This window comes from Oncorhynchus clarkii, chromosome 33 (assembly GCF_045791955.1).
Source record: "Oncorhynchus clarkii lewisi isolate Uvic-CL-2024 chromosome 33, UVic_Ocla_1.0, whole genome shotgun sequence".
In the NCBI taxonomy this organism is placed as follows: domain Eukaryota; kingdom Metazoa; phylum Chordata; class Actinopteri; order Salmoniformes; family Salmonidae; genus Oncorhynchus; species Oncorhynchus clarkii.
The window spans coordinates 38,179,675-38,201,267 of NC_092179.1; the positions used below are offsets into that span (position 1 = coordinate 38,179,675).

Consider the following 21,593-nt stretch of genomic DNA (forward strand, 5'->3'; position numbering starts at 1 on the left):
TTCTAGAATAGTCTGACTGTTCTCCTGTGTTGTGTCGAGGTAAACACAGAATGGTCTGACTGTTCTCCTGTGTTGTGTTGAGGTAAACACAGAATAGTCTGACTGTTCTCCTGTGTTGTGTCGAGGTAAACACAGAATGGTCTGACTGTTCTCCTGTGTTGTGTCGAGGTAAACACAGAATGGTCTGACTGTTCTCCTGTGTTGTGTCGAGGTAAACACTGAATGGTCTGACTGTTCTCCTGTGTTGTGTCGAGGTAAACACAGAATGGTCTGACTGTTCTCCTGTGTTGTGTCGAGGTAAACACAGAATAGTCTGACTGTTCTCCTGTGTTGTATCGAGGTAAACACAGAATAGTCTGACTGTTCTCCTGTGTTGTGTCGAGGTAAACACAGAATAGGGTGACTGTTCTCCTGTGTTGTGTCGAGGTAAACACAGAATAGTCTGACTGTTCTCCTGTGTTGTGTCGAGGTAAACACAGAATAGTCTGACTGTTCTCCTGTGTTGTGTCGAGGTAAACACAGAATAGGGTGACTGTTCTCCTGTGTTGTGTCGAGGTAAACACAGAATAGGGTGACTGTTCTCCTGTGTTGTGTCGAGGTAAACACAGAATAGTCTGACTGTTCTCCTGTGTTGTGTCGAGGTAAACACAGAATAGGGTGACTGTTCTCCTGTGTTGTGTCGAGGTAAACACAGAATAGTCTGACTGTTCTCCTGTGTTGTGTCGAGGTAAACACAGAATAGGGTGACTGTTCTCCTGTGTTGTGTTGAGGTAAACACAGAATAGTCTGACTGTTCTCCTGTGTTGTGTTGAGGTAAACACAGAATGGTCTGACTGTTCTCCTGTGTTGTGTCGAGGTAAACACAGAATAGTCTGACTGTTCTCCTGTGTTGTGTCGAGGTAAACACAGAATAGGGTGATTGTTCTCCTGTGTTGTGTCGAGGTAAACACAGAATAGGGTGACTGTTCTCCTGTGTTGTGTCGAGGTAAACACAGAATAGGGTGACTGTTCTCCTGTGTTGTGTCGAGGTAAACACAGAATAGTCTGACTGTTCTCCTGTGTTGTGTCGAGGTAAACACAGAATAGGGTGACTGTTCTCCTGTGTTGTGTCGAGGTAAACACAGAATAGGGTGACTGTTCTCCTGTGTTGTGTCGAGGTAAATGCAGAATAGTCTGACTGTTCTCCTGTGTTGTGTCGAGGTAAACACAGAATAGGGCGACGAAGGGTTCATTCATTCCAGTAAAGTTAAGAAGGAGGAAACTCCGCCCTTTTCTGAATAGTTAATGGGGTATCGTCTAACTAACAGCCGGACAATTGAGTAGCAGCGCGCAAGCTCCGCCCACCTGAGGATCTATTTCCTGTGTGTGAGGGGCAGGGGTCGAAATCCACTTGACATTTAAATCTCGCTGGATTGATTAATTTCATTTTACTCCTGTGAATCTTTCATACCCTTTGCTTGTTCCTGTCGTTTTTTTTTATGTTTACAAATTAGATGCGCTGAAATGAAAGCAACTTCCTGAAAATGAACACTGGGATGATAGTGATATCATGTCTGTTTAGATAGATGTGATCTAGAGCCAAGCCTGTTGATCTTTAATCTGAGGCTATCCTGCTAGTGACGCAACGTGTTGAATTATGCAACAGAACTCGACAACAGTAATGAATGAGGCTGTCGAGACCGAGCAGGTAGGCCTAGACAGAGCTAGTGTTTGGTGGTTGCAGGCCAGTTCCACCTATGTTAATTTATTCATATATGCAAATTACCCTGTGTTTATGCAAATGAGGCATATATACTTTTCTTTATTTTAACACATATTGTTTTTAAATACCAGATACCATTACAAAATGTGCAAATGAGTGCATGCTAAGAAAATAAAAGTGAAATTTGACATATTGTCAAATGTTGACAAATGTTTTATGTGCTATATAATCCAGTCGATACCTGATGGAGTTTTGGAGGAATTTCATCCGTTGTTCAACTGTTCTATTTATTACAATGTTTTTTTAAAACCTTTTTAACAAAATTAACTAAATTAAAAACCAATTGGCTTGGCTGGTGTTGATTGTCTTTCTCTCCTTCCGTCCTGCTGTGTGTGTGTGTGTGTGTGTGTGTGTGTGTGTGTGTGTGTGTGTCTCTAGGTGTGAAAGGGCAGGTGTTGGACGCGGAGGGAAACCCATTACAGAATGCTCTGGTGGAGGTGGAGGGGAGACAGAACCTCTGTCCCTTCAGAACCGACCGCCATGGAGAATACTACAGACTGCTGCTGCCAGGCAACTACACCTTTAGGGTGAGACAGCACCCTCTGGTGGTAGTACTGATAGTTTAGGGTTTATACAACTACTGCTGCTGCCAGGCAACTACACCTTTAGGGTGAGACAGCACCCCCTGGTGGTAGTACTGATAGTTTAGGTTTATTCAACTACAGCTGCTGTCTCAAATGGCACCCTATTCCCTATGTAGTGCACTACTTTTGACCAGAGCCCTATTCCACAAATGACACCCTATTTCCTATATATATATATATATATATATATATATATATATATATATATATATATATATGAAATAGGGTGTCATTTGGGACCGGTCTGTGTATCTGGGTGGTAGTTATTTATTTGGACAGTGAAGCTAAAACTTTTAATTTGGCTCTATTACTACCAGCATTTTGGATTTTAAATAAAAAAATGTCATATGAGGCGAATGTACAAAATGTCACCTTTTTATTTGAGGGTATTTTCATACATATTTGTTTTAACGTTTAGAAATGAAAGCACTTTTTTATTTAGGGTCCGATTTAAAAATCTGTGATGCGAAGAACGCTGAGTCACGGAATCTAGACAATAACACGGAATTCAACACTAATTCAAAAATATATGGAATATAGTAGGAAATCAACTAAATGTATTAATTTGCCCACGTTTATAATAAGACGAGAACAGAATGCGTCTGTGATTCGTATTTCTTTCAAGTTTCTGAACCGGCATCGAGAATTCCCCCGTCTGTGTATGTTCCCGTCTACCACTCGGTGTAGCTGTTAGCGATGATGCTAATAAAACGACAACAGTCTTCTGGTAGATGGAAAGGCTTTCCCAAAAAAAACCTTCTCAATTAAAATGTTAACTACAAAGTAGCCTATTGCCTTCCTGGCAGAATTATATCATGATTATTTGATTCAGTCCGGTGGGTCATTTGTTTAGCCAACTCTACCATCACACGTGTGCTAGAAAAACACCACTAAACAGCAGCCTCGTTGGGGTGCACAGGGGAATTAAAGGGGAACGATACCCCAAAACTGAACATTTCCTAAACATTTCCCAGACCTCAAAAGTGGTCTCCTGATGTGGTTTGAAACATTGTTGTGGATTTTAGAAAATCCCATTTATATTTTAATAAAAATAATAGATTTTATAGGGCTCTGTTATATGTTTCTTCAGAAGGTCTTTTAAAAATGTTTTTAACCTTTATTTAACTAGGCAAGTTAGTTAAGAACAAATTATTATCTTCAATGACGGTCTAGGAACAGTGGGTTAACTGGTCTAGGAACAGTGGGGTTAACTGGTCTAGGAACAGTGGGTTAACTGGTCTAGGAACAGTGGGTTAACTGGTCTAGGAACAGTGGGTTAACTGGTCTAGGAACAGTGGGTTAACTGGTCTAGGAACAGTGGGTTAACTGCCTAGGAACAGTGGGGTTAACTGCCTAGGAACAGTGGGTTAACTGGTCTAGGAACAGTGGGTTAACTGCCTAGGAACAGTGGATTAACTGCCTAGGAACAGTGGGGTTAACTGGCCTAGGAACAGTGGGGTTAACTGCCTAGGAACAGTGGGTTAACTGGCCTAGGAACAGTGGGTTAACTGGCCTAGGAACAGTGGGTTAACTGGTCTAGGAACAGTGGGTTAACTGCCTAGGAACAGTGGGTTAACTGCCTAGGAACAGTGGGTTAACTGGTCTAGGAACAGTGGGTTAACTGGTCTAGGAACAGTGGGGTTAGCTGCCTAGGAACAGTGGGTTAACTGGTCTAGGAACAGTGGGGTTAACTGCCTAGGAACAGTGGGTTAACTGCCTAGGAACAGTGGGTTAACTGGTCTAGGAACAGTGGGTTAACTGGTCTAGGAACAGTGGGGTTAACTGCCTAGGAACAGTGGGTTAACTGGTCTAGGAACAGTGGGGTTAACTGCCTAGGAACAGTGGGTTAACTGCCTAGGGACAGTGGGTTAACTGGTCTAGGAACAGTGGGTTAACTGCCTAGGAACAGTGGGGTTAACTGCCTAGGAACAGTGGGTTAACTGGTCTAGGAACAGTGGGGTTAACTGGTCTAGGAACAGTGGGTTAACTGCCTAGGAACAGTGGGTTAACTGCCTAGGAACAGTGGGTTAACTGCCTAGGAACAGTGGGGTTAACTGCCTAGGAACAGTGGGTTAACTGCCTAGGAACAGTGGGTTAACTGCCTAGGAACAGTGGGGTTAACTGCCTAGGAACAGTGGGTTAACTGCCTAGGGACAGTGGGTTAACTGCCTAGGAACAGTGGGTTAACTGGCCTAGGAACAGTGGGTTAACTGCCTAGGAACAGTGGGTTAACTGCCTAGGAACAGTGGGTTAACTGCCTAGGAACAGTGGGGTTAACTGCCTAGGAACAGTGGGGTTAACTGCCTAGGAACAGTGGGTTAACTGCCTAGGGACAGTGGGTTAACTGCCTAGGAACAGTGGGTTAACTGGCCTAGGAACAGTGGGTTAACTGCCTAGGAACAGTGGGTTAACTGCCTAGGAACAGTGGGTTAACTGCCTAGGAACAGTGGGTTAACTGCCTGTCTCATAAGCATTTGGACAAATGTACCTCCTATGTGTATTAAAGTAGTCAAAAGTGGAGTATTTGGTCCCATATTCCTAGCACGCAATGACTTCATCAAACTTGTGACTCTACAAACTTGTTGGATGCATGTTTGCTGTTTGACCCCCCCTCCTCCTCCCTCTCCCCCCTCCCTAAATACAACACTGAGATTAGACTGGGACCGATAGGAATTATTTAACTTCTCTCAAATAAACCAAAGAGGGTGGAGGGTCAACTGTCTCTAAGTGGCATGGAGAGGACATGGGGCTTTGGTCAAAAGTAGTGCACTATATATGGATTAGGGTGCCGTTTCAGACACAGTCTAGAGTGAGACAATCCTATGGGCTCTAAGTCCAAAAGTAGTGCACTCTATAAAGGGAACAGGGTGCCGTTTCAGACACAGTCTAGAGTGAGACAATCCTATGGGCTCTAAATCCAAAAGTAGTGCACTCTATAAAGGGAACAGGGTGCCGTTTCAGACACAGTCTAGAGTGAGACAATCCTATGGGCTCTAAATCCAAAAGTAGTGCACTCTATATAGGGAATAGGGTGCCGTTTAATGTCGTTAATGCCGTTTAATGCCGTTTAATTAATGTTTCTCAGTGTTTTTATTTTGAGCCAGCTCATACAAAGCCACGTGGGTGGTCCTCCCGGGTGGTGTGGTGCAGTAGCACGTATGAGGTCCCACAGTCTCCCACAGTCTCCAGTAAACATCTGATCAACGGACAGATAACAACCGTTCCTCCGACAGACGGCTCAGAGAAAGCACCAGAACATTTAACAACAACAGAGATATTGTGAAACCATGAGAATAAAAATGTTTTAACCTTTAATTATATTCATCCCATCTGTTCAGACGGAATAGACTCTTGATCTACAGTACAATACTGTATCTTTAGTTAGTATACAGCTGGGTATGAATCACTCTACAGTACAATACTGTATCTTTAGTTGGTATACAGCTGGGTATGAATCAATCTACAGTACAATACTGTATATTTAGTTGGTATACAGCTGGGAATTAATCAATCTACAGTATAATACTGTATCTTTAGTTGGTATACAGCTGGGTATGAATCAATCTACAGTACAATACTGTATCTTTGGTTGGTATACAGCTGGGAATTAATCAATCTACAGTATAATACTGTATCTTTAGTTGGTATACAGCTGGGTATGAATCAATCTACAGTACAATACTGTATCTTTAGTTGGTATACAGCTGGGCATGAATCAATCTACAGTATAATACTGTATCTTTAGTTGGTATACAGCTGGGTATGAATCAATCTACAGTACAATACTGTATCTTTAGTTGGTATACAGCTGGGAATTAATCAATCTACAGTATAATACTGTATCTTTAGTTGGTATACAGCTGGGTATGAATCAATCTACAGTACAATACTGTATCTTTAGTTGGTATACAGCTGGGAATTAATCAATCTACAGTACAATACTGTATATTTAGTTGGTATACATCTGGGAATTAATCAATCTACAGTACAATACTGTATATTTAGTTGGTATACAGCTGGGAATTAATCAATCTACAGTACAATACTGTATCTTTAGTTGGTATACAGCTGGGTATACATCAATCTACAGTACAATACTGTATCTTTAGTTGGTATACATCAATCTACAGTACAAAACTGTATCTTTAGTTGGTATACAGCTGGGTATGAATCAATCTACAGTACAATACTGTATCTTTAGTTGGTATACATCTGGGAATTAATCAATCTACAGTACAATACTGTATCTTTAGTTGGTATACATCTGGGAATTAATCAATCTACAGTACAATACTGTATATTTAGTTGGTATACATCTGGGAATTAATCAATCTACAGTAGAGTACTGTATATTTTGTGGGTATACAACTGGGTATGAATCAATCAATCAATAGTATCAAATCAATCAATGTGATTGACATATTTGCCTGTGTGTGAAGTTTACTCAACATTGTAATAATTGATCAATACATGAACTAATGGATCGATGTGATCGCCAGGTGACGTTCCCGGGCCACCAGGTGTTGACAGAGACGTTGACGGTCCCATACGGCCCCGACTCATTCTCGGCCCTCGTCCACAACTTCCAGCTGCAGAGGTCCGCAGCCGCCACCCCTGGCCCCAGCCGCCCCACCCAGTCCTGCACCCCACCCCAGGTCTGGAGGCCCCTGGGTGGCCACTCTCCCAGCCTGGGCCCCTCGGGCGTCACCATCCTCCTGGTTCTCCTGGTTCTCCGGGATACCATGTTACTGTGACCGAGAGACGGGTCACGACCCAAATGGAACCTTATTAAAGTAGTGCACTATATAGGGGATAGGATGCCATTTGGGACGTATCCATGGAGACAGACTGACTGACTCCCAGTCCAGAGACATTCTCTCTTTTTCTTTTCTCAGTATTTTGGTACAAACAAAGAAAATCCTATATATATTTTCTTGTAACACTTTGCATTGCTCTACCTTGCACAAACACGTGAGCCATTTTGTGTTTTTAAAAATGTAATGTTTTGTATTGATGCTTTTTTAGTTTTTTTTAAAAAATATTGTGCTGAAAGAAAGCAATTACTGCCAGCCAGCAATCTGCCATGCCAGCAATCTGCCAGCCAGCAATCTGCCATGCCAGCAATCTGCCATGCCAGCAATCTGCCATGCCAAGCTGAGAAGAAGAGACTAAAGTCAAGGGGTAAGGGAGGGAGGGGCGTTGAGGACAGGGGGTAAGGGAGGGATGGAGGGGTGTTGAGAAGGACAAGGGGTAAGGGATGGATGGAGGGGTGTTGAGAAGGACAAGGGGTAAGGGATGGATGGATGGAGGGGTGTTGAGAAGGACATGGGGTAAGGGATGGATGGATGGAGGGGTGTTGAGAAGGACAAGGGGTAAGGGATGGAGGGGTGTTGAGAAGGTCTAGAAGTACCTCTAAGATCCTACCAGTCCACCTGCAAACACCTGGAATCACACCTCTACCTACAAACATGACAAGACCTTTAGACAGAGACGACCTGCCTGAGCTCACTGCACAGAGAACAGAGATGACCTGCCTGAGCTCACTGCACAGAGAACAGAGACGACCTGCCTGAGCTCACTGCACAGACAGCAGAGAACACACTGCACAGACAACAGAGAACAAACTGCACAGACAACAGAGAACACACTGCACAGACAACAGAGAACACACTGCACAGACAGCAGGGAACACACTGCACAGACAACAGAGAACACACTGCACAGCACAGAGAACACACTGCACAGACAGCAGGGAACACACTGCACAGACAGCAGAGAACACACTGCACAGACAGCAGGGAACACACTGCACAGACAGCAGGGAACACACTGCACAGACAACAGAGAACACACTGCACAGACAACAGGGAACACACTGCACAGACAACAGGGAACACACTGCACAGACAGCAGAGAACACACTGCACAGCACACACAGCAGAGAACACACTGCACAGACAGCAGAGAACACACTGCACAGCACAGACAGCAGAGAACACACTGCACAGCACACACTGCAGAGAACACACTGCACACACAGCAGAGAACACACTGCACACACAGCAGAGAACACACTGCACTGCACACACAGCAGAGAACACACTGCACAGCACACACAGCAGAGAACACACTGCACAGCACACACAGCAGAGAACACACTGCACAGCACACACTGCAGAGAACACACTGCACAGCACACACAGCAGAGAACACACTGCACAGCACACACTGCAGAGAACACACTGCACACACAGCAGAGAACACACTGCACACACAGCAGAGAACACACTGCACAGCACACACAGCAGAGAACACACTGCACAGCACACACAGCAGAGAACACACTGCACAGCACACACTGCAGAGAACACACTGCACAGCACACACAGCAGAGAACACACTGCACAGCACACACAGCAGAGAACACACTGCACAGCACACACAGCAGAGAACACACTGCACAGCACACACAGCAGAGAACACACTGCACAGCACACACAGCAGAGAACACACTGCACAGCACACACAGCAGGGAACACACTGCACAGCACACACAGCAGGGAACACACTGCACAGCACACACAGCAGAGAACACACTGCACAGCACACACTGCAGAGAACACACTGCACAGCACACACAGCAGAGAACACACTGCACAGCACACACAGCAGAGAACACACTGCACAGCACACACTGCAGAGAACACACTGCACAGCACAGACAGCAGAGAACACACTGCACAGCACAGACAGCAGAGAACACACTGCACAGCACACACAGCAGAGAACACACTGCACAGCACACACTGCAGAGAACACACTGCACAGCACAGACAGCAGAGAACACACTGCACAGACAGCAGAGAACACACTGCACTGCACACACTGCAGAGAACACACTGCACAGACAGCAGAGAACACACTGCAGAGAACACACTGCACAGCACACACAGCAGAGAACACACTGCACAGCACACACTGCAGAGAACACACTGCACAGCACAGACAGCAGAGAACACACTGCACAGCACAGACAGCAGAGAACACACTGCACAGCACACACAGCAGAGAACACACTGCACAGCACACACTGCAGAGAACACACTGCACAGCACACACTGCAGAGAACACACTGCACAGCACAGACAGCAGAGAACACACTGCACAGCACACACAGCAGAGAACACACTGCACAGCACACACAGCAGAGAACACTATATTCCTAGGTCAAAAAAAAAGAAGAACATAAATTTAAACATATCCTCTAGACCGTATCACAATACCTGTACTGGTGGACCGTATCACAATACCTGTACTGGTGGACCGTATCACAATACCTGTACTGGTGGACTGTATCACAATACCTGTACTGGTGGACCGTATCACAATACCTGTACTGGTGGACTGTATCACAATACCTGTACTGGTGGACCGTATCACAATACCTGTACTGGTGGACTGTATCACAATACCTGTACTGGTGGACTGTATCACAATACCTGTACTGGTGGACTGGAGACTATCACAATACCTGTACTGGTGGACTGGAGACTATCACAATACCTGTACTGGTGGACTGGAGAATATCACAATACCTGTACTGGTGGACTGGAGACTATCACAATACCTGTACTGGTGGACCGTATCACAATACCTGTACTGGTGGACTGTATCACAATACCTGTACTAGTGGACTGGAGACTATCACAATACCTGTACTGGTGGACTGGAGACTATCACAATACCTGTACTGGTGGACTGTATCACAATACCTGTACTGGTGGACTGTATCACAATACCTGTACTGGTGGACTGGAGACTATCACAATACCTGTACTGGTGGACTGGAGACTATCACAATACCTGTACTGGTGGACTGTATCACAATACTTGTACTGGTGGACTGTATCACCATACCTGTACTGGTGGACTGTATCACAATACCTGTACTGGTGGACTGTATCACAATACCTGTACTGGTGGACTGTATCACCATACCTGTACTGGTGGACTGTATCACAATACCTGTACTGGTGGACTGTATCACAATACCTGTACTGGTGGACTGGAGACTATCACAATACCTGTACTGGTGGACTGTATCACAATACCTGTACTGGTGGACTGTATCACAATACCTGTACTGGTGGACTGGAGACTATCACAATACCTGTACTGGTGGACTGTATCACAATACCTGTACTGGTGGACTGTATCACAATACCTGTACTGGTGGACTGTATCACAATACCTGTACTGGTGGACTGTATCACAATACCTGTACTGGTGGACTGTATCACAATACCTGTACTGGTGGACTGGAGACTATCACAATACCTGTACTGGTGGACTGGAGACTATCACAATACCTGTACTGGTGGACTGGAGACTATCACAATACCTGTACTGGTGGACTGTATCACAATACCTGTACTGGTGGACTGGAGACTATCACAATACCTGTACTGGTGGACTGGAGACTATCACAATACCTGTACTGGTGGACTGGAGACTATCACAATACCTGTACTGGTGGACTGGAGACTATCACAATACCTGTACTGGTGGACTGTATCACAATACCTGTACTGGTGGACTGTATCACAATACCTGTACTGGTGGACCGTATCACAATACCTGTACTGGTGGACTGTATCACAATACCTGTACTGGTGGACTGTATCACAATACCTGTACTGGTGGACTGTATCACAATACCTGTACTGGTGGACTGGAGACTATCACAATACCTGTACTGGTGGACTGTATCACAATACCTGTACTGGTGGACTGGAGACTATCACAATTCCTGTACTGGTGGACTGGAGACTATCACAATACTTGTACTGGTGGACTGTATCACAATACCTGTACTGGTGGACTGTATCACAATACCTGTACTGGTGGACTGTATCACAATACCTGTACTGGTGGACTGTATCACAATACCTGTACTGGTGGACTGTATCACAATACCTGTACTGGTGGACCGTATCACAATACCTGTACTGGTGGACTGGAGACTATCACAATACCTGTACTGGTGGACTGTATCACAATACCTGTACTGGTGGACTGTATCACAATACCTGTACTGGTGGACTGTATCACAATACCTGTACTGGTGGACTGTATCACAATACCTGTACTGGTGGACTGTATCACAAATCCTGTACTGGTGGACTGTATCACAATACCTGTACTGGTGGACTGTATCACAATACCTGTACTGGTGGACTGTATCACAATACCTGTACTGGTGGACTGGAGACTATCACAATACCTGTACTGGTGGACTGTATCACGATACCTGTACTGGTGGACTGTATCACAATACCTGTACTGGTGGACTGTATCACAATACCTGTACTGGTGGACTGTATCACAATACCTGTACTGGTGGACTGGAGACTGTATCACTATAGTTATTGTCAAAAACAGAACCTTCCTGAAGCATTATGGGTAATGATGGATGGTAGACCCATAAATGCCACCCTATTCCCTACCTAGTGCACTACATTTTACCAAAGCCCTATAGGCCCTGGTTAAAAGTAGTGCACTATATAGGGAATAGATTGGGTGCCATTTGGGACAGAGACGATATTGTCCATATAGATGCCTCTCGTGTTGTTCTACCTCATCTATCAACTGACCTTTTGACCTTTCAGCTGACAATGATTGTTGTGCCTTGATGATTAAATCTGTCAATTTATGTTTTAGGACCAGTCTTTTTTTCCCATCCATGTCTGTGGTTACATTGTTCATGTGTGGGCTGTGTCTTAAGGTGTTGTGTCAAAGTTAACCGATATAATGTAGCGATTCATGTGTTGGCTTGATAGTCTTTGGACCCGGGATCGAGTCCCGGGTTACGCCTTCAATATCAGTAGCTTAAATCATGACACTACACATTAACCTTGCTTGAGAGGGGATGATGGGTAGTGGACGGATGAAGATTCTGATAATAGTTATGAGCTTTTTTTTTACCAGCAGGTGGAGTCCTGTCTCCACTATGCCTAAAAGATCTGCAGGTCAGGGATAGGTCTACTGTCGTCAGTCGCCTGGGCAACCAGCCAGACCCCACACACCACCATAAACCCAGATCTGTCATTTTATTTATTTATTCGTTTATTCAGGGGAAAACCAATGAGACCAGGGTCTCATCCGCCAGGGTGCCCTGATTAACAGTACTACAACAGTAAAAGAAAAAAACGATGTGAAACCAAACAGTAATCAATACAATGTCTAATAAAATGTTTTTTAAAAAAAGCACAACAACCGTTCCATTCCTCAGCGACTAGGTCCCCAAAACACTAAACTGCAACAGGATATCCAATTGTTATTCGTTCTGCAAATTGTTCCAGCAGTGAGGCACATTAAAACGTAAAAGCGGATTCTCATAATTCGGTGGCGACCAGAGGAACCTCAAAGAGTTAACCAACCATGTATAGTAGAGGTTTATAAATCAAACAAAAAAGTGAATAAGGAAGTGATCTACGGGACTTTAATGAGGACCAGATACAGGATGTAGTAATGAGTAGGAAGTGATCTACTGGACTTTAATGAGGACCAGACAACCTTTAGATACAGGATATAGTGATAGGAAGTGATCTACTGAACTTTAATGAGGACCAGATACAGGATGTAGTGATGAGTAGGAAGTGATCTACTGGACTTTAATGAGGACCAGATACAGGATGTAGTGATGAGTAGGAAGTGATCTACTGGACTTTAATGAGGACCAGACAACCTTTAGATACAGGATGTAGTGATGAGTAGGAAGTGATCTACTGGACTTTAATGAGGACCAGATACAGGATGTAGTGATGAGTAGGAAGTGATCTACTGGACTTTAATGAGGACCAGACAACCTTTAGATACAGGATGTAGTGATGAGTAGGAAGTGATCTACTAGACTTTAATGAGGACCAGATACAGGATGTAGTGATGAGTAGGAAGTAATCTACTGGACTTTAATGAGGACCAGACAACCTTTAGATACAGGATGTAGTGATGAGTAGGAAGTGATCTACTAGACTTTAATGAGGACCAGATACAGGATGTAGTGATGAGTAGGAAGTGATCTACTGGACTTTAATGAGGACCAGACAACCTTTAGATACGGGATGTAGTGATGAGTAGGAAGTGATCTACTGGACTTTAATGAGGACCACACAACCTTTAGATACGGGATGTAGTGATGAGTAGGAAGTGATCTACTGGACTTGAATGAGGACCAGACAACCTTTAGATACGGGATATAGTGATGAGTAGGAAGTGATCTACTGGACTTTAATGAGGACCAGACAACCTTTAGATACAGGATATAGTGATGAGTAGGAAGTGATCTACGGGACTTTAATGAGGACCAGATACAGGATGTAGTGATGAGTAGGAAGTGATCTACTGGACTTTAATGAGGACCAGACAACCTTTTGATACAGGATATAGTGATGAGTAGGAAGTGATCTACGGGACTTTAATGAGGACCAGATACAGGATGTAGTGATGAGTAGGAAGTGATCTACGGGACTTTAATGAGGACCAGACAACCTTTTGATACAGGATGTAGTGATGAGTAGGAAGTGATCTACTGGACTTTAATGAGGACCAGGCAACCTTTAGATACAGGATGTAGTGATGAGTAGGAAGTGATCTACTGGACTTTAATGAGGACCAGATACAGGATGTAGTGATGAGTAGGAAGTGATCTACTGGACTTTAATGAGGACCAGACAACCTTTAGATACAGGATGTAGTGATGAGTAGGAAGTGATCTACGGGACTTTAATGAGGACCAGACAACCTTTAGATACAGGATGTAGTGATGAGTAGGAAGTGATCTACGGGACTTTAATGAGGACCAGACAACCTTTAGATAAAGGATGTAGTGATGAGTAGGAAGTGATCTACTGGACTTTAATGAGGACCAGACAACCTTTAGATACAGGATGTAGTGATGAGTAGGAAATGATCTACTGGACTTTAATGAGGACCAGACAACCTCTAGATACAGAATGTACTGATGAGTAGGAAGTGATCTACGGGACTTTAATGAGGACCAGACAACCTTTAGATACAGGATGTAGTGATGAGTAGAAAGTGATCTACGGGACTTTAATGAGGACCAGACAACCTTTAGATAAAGGATGTAGTGATGAGTAGGAAGTGATCTACTGGACTTTAATGAGGACCGGACAACCTTTAGATACAGGATGTAGTGATGAGTAGGAAGTGATCTACGGGACTTTAATGAGGACCAGGCAACCTTTAGATACAGGATGTAGTGATGAGTAGGAAGTGATCTACTGGACTTTAATGAGGACCAGGCAACCTTTAGATAAAGGATGTAGTGATGAGTAGGAAGTGATCTACTGGACTTTAATCAGGACCAGATACAGGATGTAGTGATGAGTAGGAAGTGATCTACTGGACTTTAATGAGGACCAGACAACCTTTAGATACAGGATGTAGTGATGAGTAGGAAGTGATCTACTGGACTTTAATGAGGACCAGACAACCTGTAGATACGGGATGTAGTGATGAGTAGGAAGTGATCTACTGGACTTTAATGAGGACCAGATACAGGATGTAGTGATGAGTAGGAAGTAATCTACTGGACTTTAATGAGGACCAGACAACCTTTAGATACAGGATATAGTGATGAGTAGGAAGTGATCTACGGGACTTTAATGAGGACCAGACAACCTTTAGATACAGTATGTAGTGATGAGTAGGAAGTGATCTACGGGACTTTAATGAGGACCAGACAACCTTTAGATACAGGATGTAGTGATGAGTAGGAAGTGATCTACGGGACTTTAATGAGGACCAGACAACCTTTAGATACAGGATGTAGTGATGAGTAGGAAGTGATCTACGGGACTTTAATGAGGACCAGATACAGGATGTAGTGATGAGTAGGAAGTGATCTACTGGACTTTAATGAGGACCAGATACAGGATATAGTGATGAGTAGGAAGTGATCTACGGGACTTTAATGAGGACCAGACAATCTTTAGATACAGGATGTAGTGATGAGTAGGAATTGATCTACTGGACTTTAATGAGGACCAGACAACCTTTAGATACAGGATGTAGTGATGAGTAGGGAGTGATCTACAGGACTTTAATGAGGACCAGATACAGGATATCGTGATGAGTAGGAAGTGATCTACGGGACTTTAATGAGGACCAGACAACCTTTAGATACAGGATGTAGTGATGAGTAGGAAGTGATCTACTGGACTTTAATGAGGACCAGATACAGGATGTAGTGATGAGTAGGAAGTGATCTACTGGACTTTAATGAGGACCAGGCAACCTTTAGATAAAGGATGTAGTGATGAGTAGGAAGTGATCTACTGGACTTTAATGAGGACCAGATACAGGATATAGTGATGAGTAGGAAATAATCTACTGGACTTTAATGAGGACCAGACAACCTTTAGATACAGGATGTAGTGATGAGTAGGAAGTGATCTACTGGACTTTAATGAGGACCAGGCAACCTTTAGATAAAGGATGTAGTGATGAGTAGGAAGTGATCTACTGGACTTTAATGAGGACCAGATACAGGATGTAGTGATGAGTATTAAAACTGTCACCTGTGATAAAACCAATGGCACTATGTTAGACTGAATCCAAAGGTTTAAGAGTAGTGACTGATGCATTCTGGTAAATGGTGTCACCGTAGTCAACAACTATAACAGTCTTGTCCCATCACTGCAACGTCGAGAGCCATGCTTCCTCCGAAACACGATTCCGCCAAGGCGCACTGCTTCTTGACACACTGCTCGCTTAACCCGGAAGCCAGCCGCACCAATGTGTCGGAGGAAACACTGTACTACAGATAGATGAGAACATCTTTGACTGTACGGCTGATGACCGAAGTCAGCGTGCATGCGCCTGGCTGCCACAAGGAGTCGGTAGAGCGCGATAGGACAAGGATATCCCAGCCAGGCCAAACCCTCCCCTAACCCGGACGACGCTGGGCCAAACCCTCCACTAACCCGGATGACGCTGGGCCAAACCCTCCCCTAACCTGGACGACGCTGGGCCAAACCCTCCCCTAACCCAGACGACGCTGGGCCAAACCCTCCCCTAACCAGGACGACGCTGGGCCAAACCCTTCCCTAACCCGGACGACGCTGGGCCAAACCCTCCCCTAACCCGGACGACGCTGGGCCAAACCCTCCCCTAACCTGGACGACGCTGGGCCAAACCCTCCCCTAACCCGGACGACGCTGGGCCAAACCCTCCCCTAACCTGGACGACGCTGGGCCAAACCCTCCCCTAACCAGGACGACGCTGGGACAAACCCTCCCCTAACCCGGACGACGATGGCCAAACCCTCCCCTAACCCGAGGACCAGATACAGGATGTAGTGATGAGTAGGAAGTGATCTACTGGACTTTAATGAGGACCAGACAACCTTTAGATACAGGATGTAGTGATGAGTAGGACGTGATCTACTGGACTTTAATGAGGACCAGACAACCTTTAGATACAGGATGTAGTGATGAGTAGGAAGTGATCTACGGGACTTTAATGAGGACCAGATAACCTTTAGATACAGGATGTAGTGATGAGTAGGAAGTGATCTACTGGACTTTAATGAGGACCAGACAACCTTTAGATACAGGATGTATTGATGAGTAGGAAATGATCTACTGGACTTTAATGAGGACCAGACAACCTCTAGATACAGAATGTACTGATGAGTAGGAAGTGATCTACGGGACTTTAATGAGGACCAGACAACCTTTAGATACAGGATGTAGTGATGAGTAGGAAGTGATCTACGGGACTTTAATGAGGACCAGACAACCTTTAGATAAAGGATGTAGTGATGAGTAGGAAGTGATCTACTGGACTTTAATGAGGACCAGACAACCTTTAGATACAGGATGTAGTGATGAGTAGGAAATGATCTACTGGACTTTAATGAGGACCAGACAACCTCTAGATACAGAATGTACTGATGAGTAGGAAGTGATCTAGGGGACTTTAATGAGGACCAGACAACCTTTAGATAAAGGATGTAGTGATGAGTAGGAAGTGATCTACTGGACTTTAATGAGGACCGGACAACCTTTAGATACAGGATGTAGTGATGAGTAGGAAGTGATCTACGGGACTTTAATGAGGACCAGGCAACCTTTAGATACAGGATGTAGTGATGAGTAGGAAGTGATCTACTGGACTTTAATGAGGACCGGACAACCTTTAGATACAGGATGTAGTGATGATTAGGAAGTGATCTACGGGACTTTAATGAGGACCAGGCAACCTTTAGATACAGGATGTAGTGATGAGTAGGAAGTGATCTACTGGACTTTAATGAGGACCAGGCAACCTTTAGATAAAGGATGTAGTGATGAGTAGGAAGTGATCTACTGGACTTTAATCAGGACCAGATACAGGATGTAGTGATGAGTAGGAAGTGATCTACTGGACTTTAATGAGGACCAGACAACCTTTAGATACAGGATGTAGTGATGAGTAGGAAGTGATCTACTGGACTTTAATGAGGACCAGACAACCTGTAGATACGGGATGTAGTGATGAGTAGGAAGTGATCTACTGGACTTTAATGAGGACCAGATACAGGATGTAGTGATGAGTAGGAAGTAATCTACTGGACTTTAATGAGGACCAGACAACCTTTAGATACAGGATATAGTGATGAGTAGGAAGTGATCTACGGGACTTTAATGAGGACCAGACAACCTTTAGATACAGTATGTAGTGATGAGTAGGAAGTGATCTACGGGACTTTAATGAGGACCAGACAACCTTTAGATACAGGATGTAGTGATGAGTAGGAAGTGATCTACGGGACTTTAATGAGGACCAGACCTTTAGATACAGGATGTAGTGATGAGTAGGAAGTGATCTACGGGACTTTAATTAGGACCAGACAACCTTTAGATACAGGATGTAGTGATGAGTAGGAAGTGATCTACGGGACTTTAATGAGGACCAGATACAGGATGTAGTGATGAGTAGGAAGTGATCTACTGGACTTTAATGAGGACCAGATACAGGATATAGTGATGAGTAGGAAGTGATCTACGGGACTTTAATGAGGACCAGACAATCTTTAGATACAGGATGTAGTGATGAGTAGGAATTGATCTACTGGACTTTAATGAGGACCAGACAACCTTTAGATACAGGATGTAGTGATGAGTAGGGAGTGATCTACAGGACTTTAATGAGGACCAGATACAGGATATCGTGATGAGTAGGAAGTGATCTACGGGACTTTAATGAGGACCAGACAACCTTTAGATACAGGATGTAGTGATGAGTAGGAAGTGATCTACTGGACTTTAATGAGGACCAGATACAGGATGTAGTGATGAGTAGGAAGTGATCTACTGGACTTTAATGAGGACCAGGCAACCTTTAGATAAAGGATGTAGTGATGAGTAGGAAGTGATCTACTGGACTTTAATGAGGACCAGATACAGGATATAGTGATGAGTAGGAAATAATCTACTGGACTTTAATGAGGACCAGACAACCTTTAGATACAGGATGTAGTGATGAGTAGGAAGTGATCTACTGGACTTTAATGAGGACCAGTCAACCTTTAGATAAAGGATGTAGTGATGAGTAGGAAGTGATCTACTGGACTTTAATGAGGACCAGATACAGGATGTAGTGATGAGTATTAAAACTGTCACCTGTGATAAAACCAATGGCACTATGTTAGACTGAATCCAAAGGTTTAAGAGTAGTGACTGATGCATTCTGGTAAATGGTGTCACCGTAGTCAACAACTATAACAGTCTTGTCCCATCACTGCAACGTCGAGAGCCATGCTTCCTCCGAAACACGATTCCGCCAAGGCGCACTGCTTCTTGACACACTGCTCGCTTAACCCGGAAGCCAGCCGCACCAATGTGTCGGAGGAAACACTGTACTACAGATAGATGAGAACATCTTTGACTGTACGGCTGATGACCGAAGTCAGCGTGCATGCGCCTGGCTGCCACAAGGAGTCGGTAGAGCGCGATAGGACAAGGATATCCCAGCCAGGCCAAACCCTCCCCTAACCCGGACGACGCTGGGCCAAACCCTCCACTAACCCGGATGACGCTGGGCCAAACCCTCCCCTAACCTGGACGACGCTGGGCCAAACCCTCCCCTAACCCAGACGACGCTGGGCCAAACCCTCCCCTAACCAGGACGACGCTGGGCCAAACCCTTCCCTAACCCGGACGACGCTGGGCCAAACCCTCCCCTAACCCGGACGACGCTGGGCCAAACCCTCCCCTAACCTGGACGACGCTGGGCCAAACCCTCCCCTAACCCGGACGACGCTGGGCCAAACCCTCCCCTAACCTGGACGACGCTGGGCCAAACCCTCCCCTAACCAGGACGACGCTGGGACAAACCCTCCCCTAACCCGGACGACGATGGCCAAACCCTCCCCTAACCCGAGGACCAGATACAGGATGTAGTGATGAGTAGGAAGTGATCTACTGGACTTTAATGAGGACCAGACAACCTTTAGATACAGGATGTAGTGATGAGTAGGAAGTGATCTACTGGACTTTAATGAGGACCAGACAACCTTTAGATACAGGATGTAGTGATGAGTAGGAAGTGATCTACGGGACTTTAATGAGGACCAGATAACCTTTAGATACAGGATGTAGTGATGAGTAGGAAGTGATCTACTGGACTTTAATGAGGACCAGACAACCTTTAGATACAGGATGTATTGATGAGTAGGAAATGATCTACTGGACTTTAATGAGGACCAGACAACCTTTAGATAAAGGATGTAGTGATGAGTAGGAAGTGATCTACTGGACTTTAATGAGGACCAGACAACCTTTAGATACAGGATGTAGTGATGAGTAGGAAGTGATCTACTGGACTTTAATGAGGACCAGACAACCTCTAGATACAGAATGTACTGATGAGTAGGAAGTGATCTACGGGACTTTAATGAGGACCAGGCAACCTTTAGATACAGGATGTAGTGATGAGTAGGAAGTGATCTACTGGACTTTAATGAGGACCAGGCAACCTTTAGATAAAGGATGTAGTGATGAGTAGGAAGTGATCTACTGGACTTTAATCAGGACCAGATACAGGATGTAGTGATGAGTAGGAAGTGATCTACTGGACTTTAATGAGGACCAGACAACCTTTAGATACAGGATGTAGTGATGAGTAGGAAGTGATCTACTGGACTTTAATGAGGACCAGACAACCTGTAGATACGGGATGTAGTGATGAGTAGGAAGTGATCTACTGGACTTTAATGAGGACCAGATACAGGATGTAGTGATGAGTAGGAAGTAATCTACTGGACTTTAATGAGGACCAGACAACCTTTAGACACAGGATATAGTGATGAGTAGGAAGTGATCTACGGGACTTTAATGAGGACCAGACAACCTTTAGATACAGTATGTAGTGATGAGTAGGAAGTGATCTACGGGACTTTAATGAGGACCAGACAACCTTTAGATACAGTATGTAGTGATGAGTAGGAAGTGATCTACGGGACTTTAATGAGGACCAGACAACCTTTAGATACAGGATGTAGTGATGAGTAGGAAGTGATCTACGGGACTTTAATGAGGACCAGATACAGGATATAGTGATGAGTAGGAAGTGATCTACGGGACTTTAATGAGGACCAGACAACCTTTAGATACGGGATGTAGTGATGAGTAGGAAGTGATCTACTGGACTTTAATGAGGACCAGACAACCTTTAGATACGGGATGTAGTGATGAGTAGGAAGTGATCTACTGGACTTGAATGAGGACCAGACAACCTTTAGATACGGGATATAGTGATGAGTAGGAAGTGATCTACTGGACTTTAATGAGGACCAGACAACCTTTAGATACAGGATATAGTGATGAGTAGGAAGTGATCTACGGGACTTTAATGAGGACCAGATACAGGATGTAGTGATGAGTAGGAAGTGATCTACTGGACTTTAATGAGGACCAGACAACCTTTTGATACAGGATATAGTGATGAGTAGGAAGTGATCTACGGGACTTTAATGAGGACCAGATACAGGATGTAGTGATGAGTAGGAAGTGATCTACGGGACTTTAATGAGGACCAGACAACCTTTTGATACAGGATGTAGTGATGAGTAGGAAGTGATCTACTGGACTTTAATGAGGACCAGGCAACCTTTAGATACAGGATGTAGTGATGAGTAGGAAGTGATCTACTGGACTTTAATGAGGACCAGATACAGG

General features: G+C 44.4%; 3 protein-coding genes across 3 annotated transcripts in view; all 3 read left to right on the plus strand.

The window, feature by feature from the left end:
• LOC139392881 (carboxypeptidase M-like) overlaps positions 1-7,188 on the plus strand; it is an 83,327-nt gene extending 76,139 nt beyond the window's left edge. The window contains exons 8-9 of the mRNA XM_071141199.1: positions 2,141-2,289; positions 6,846-7,188. Of these exons, the coding sequence (XP_070997300.1) occupies positions 2,141-2,289; positions 6,846-7,100 (404 nt within the window). The 3' untranslated portion in view covers positions 7,101-7,188. The remainder of the gene's footprint in view (positions 1-2,140; positions 2,290-6,845) is intronic.
• LOC139392878 (beta-2-microglobulin-like) overlaps positions 1-21,593 on the plus strand; it is a 321,541-nt gene that overhangs the window by 230,229 nt on the left and 69,719 nt on the right. The window lies entirely within an intron of this gene.
• The window catches only part of LOC139392874 (beta-2-microglobulin-like), a 613,933-nt gene that overhangs the window by 196,150 nt on the left and 396,190 nt on the right, over positions 1-21,593 (plus strand). The window lies entirely within an intron of this gene.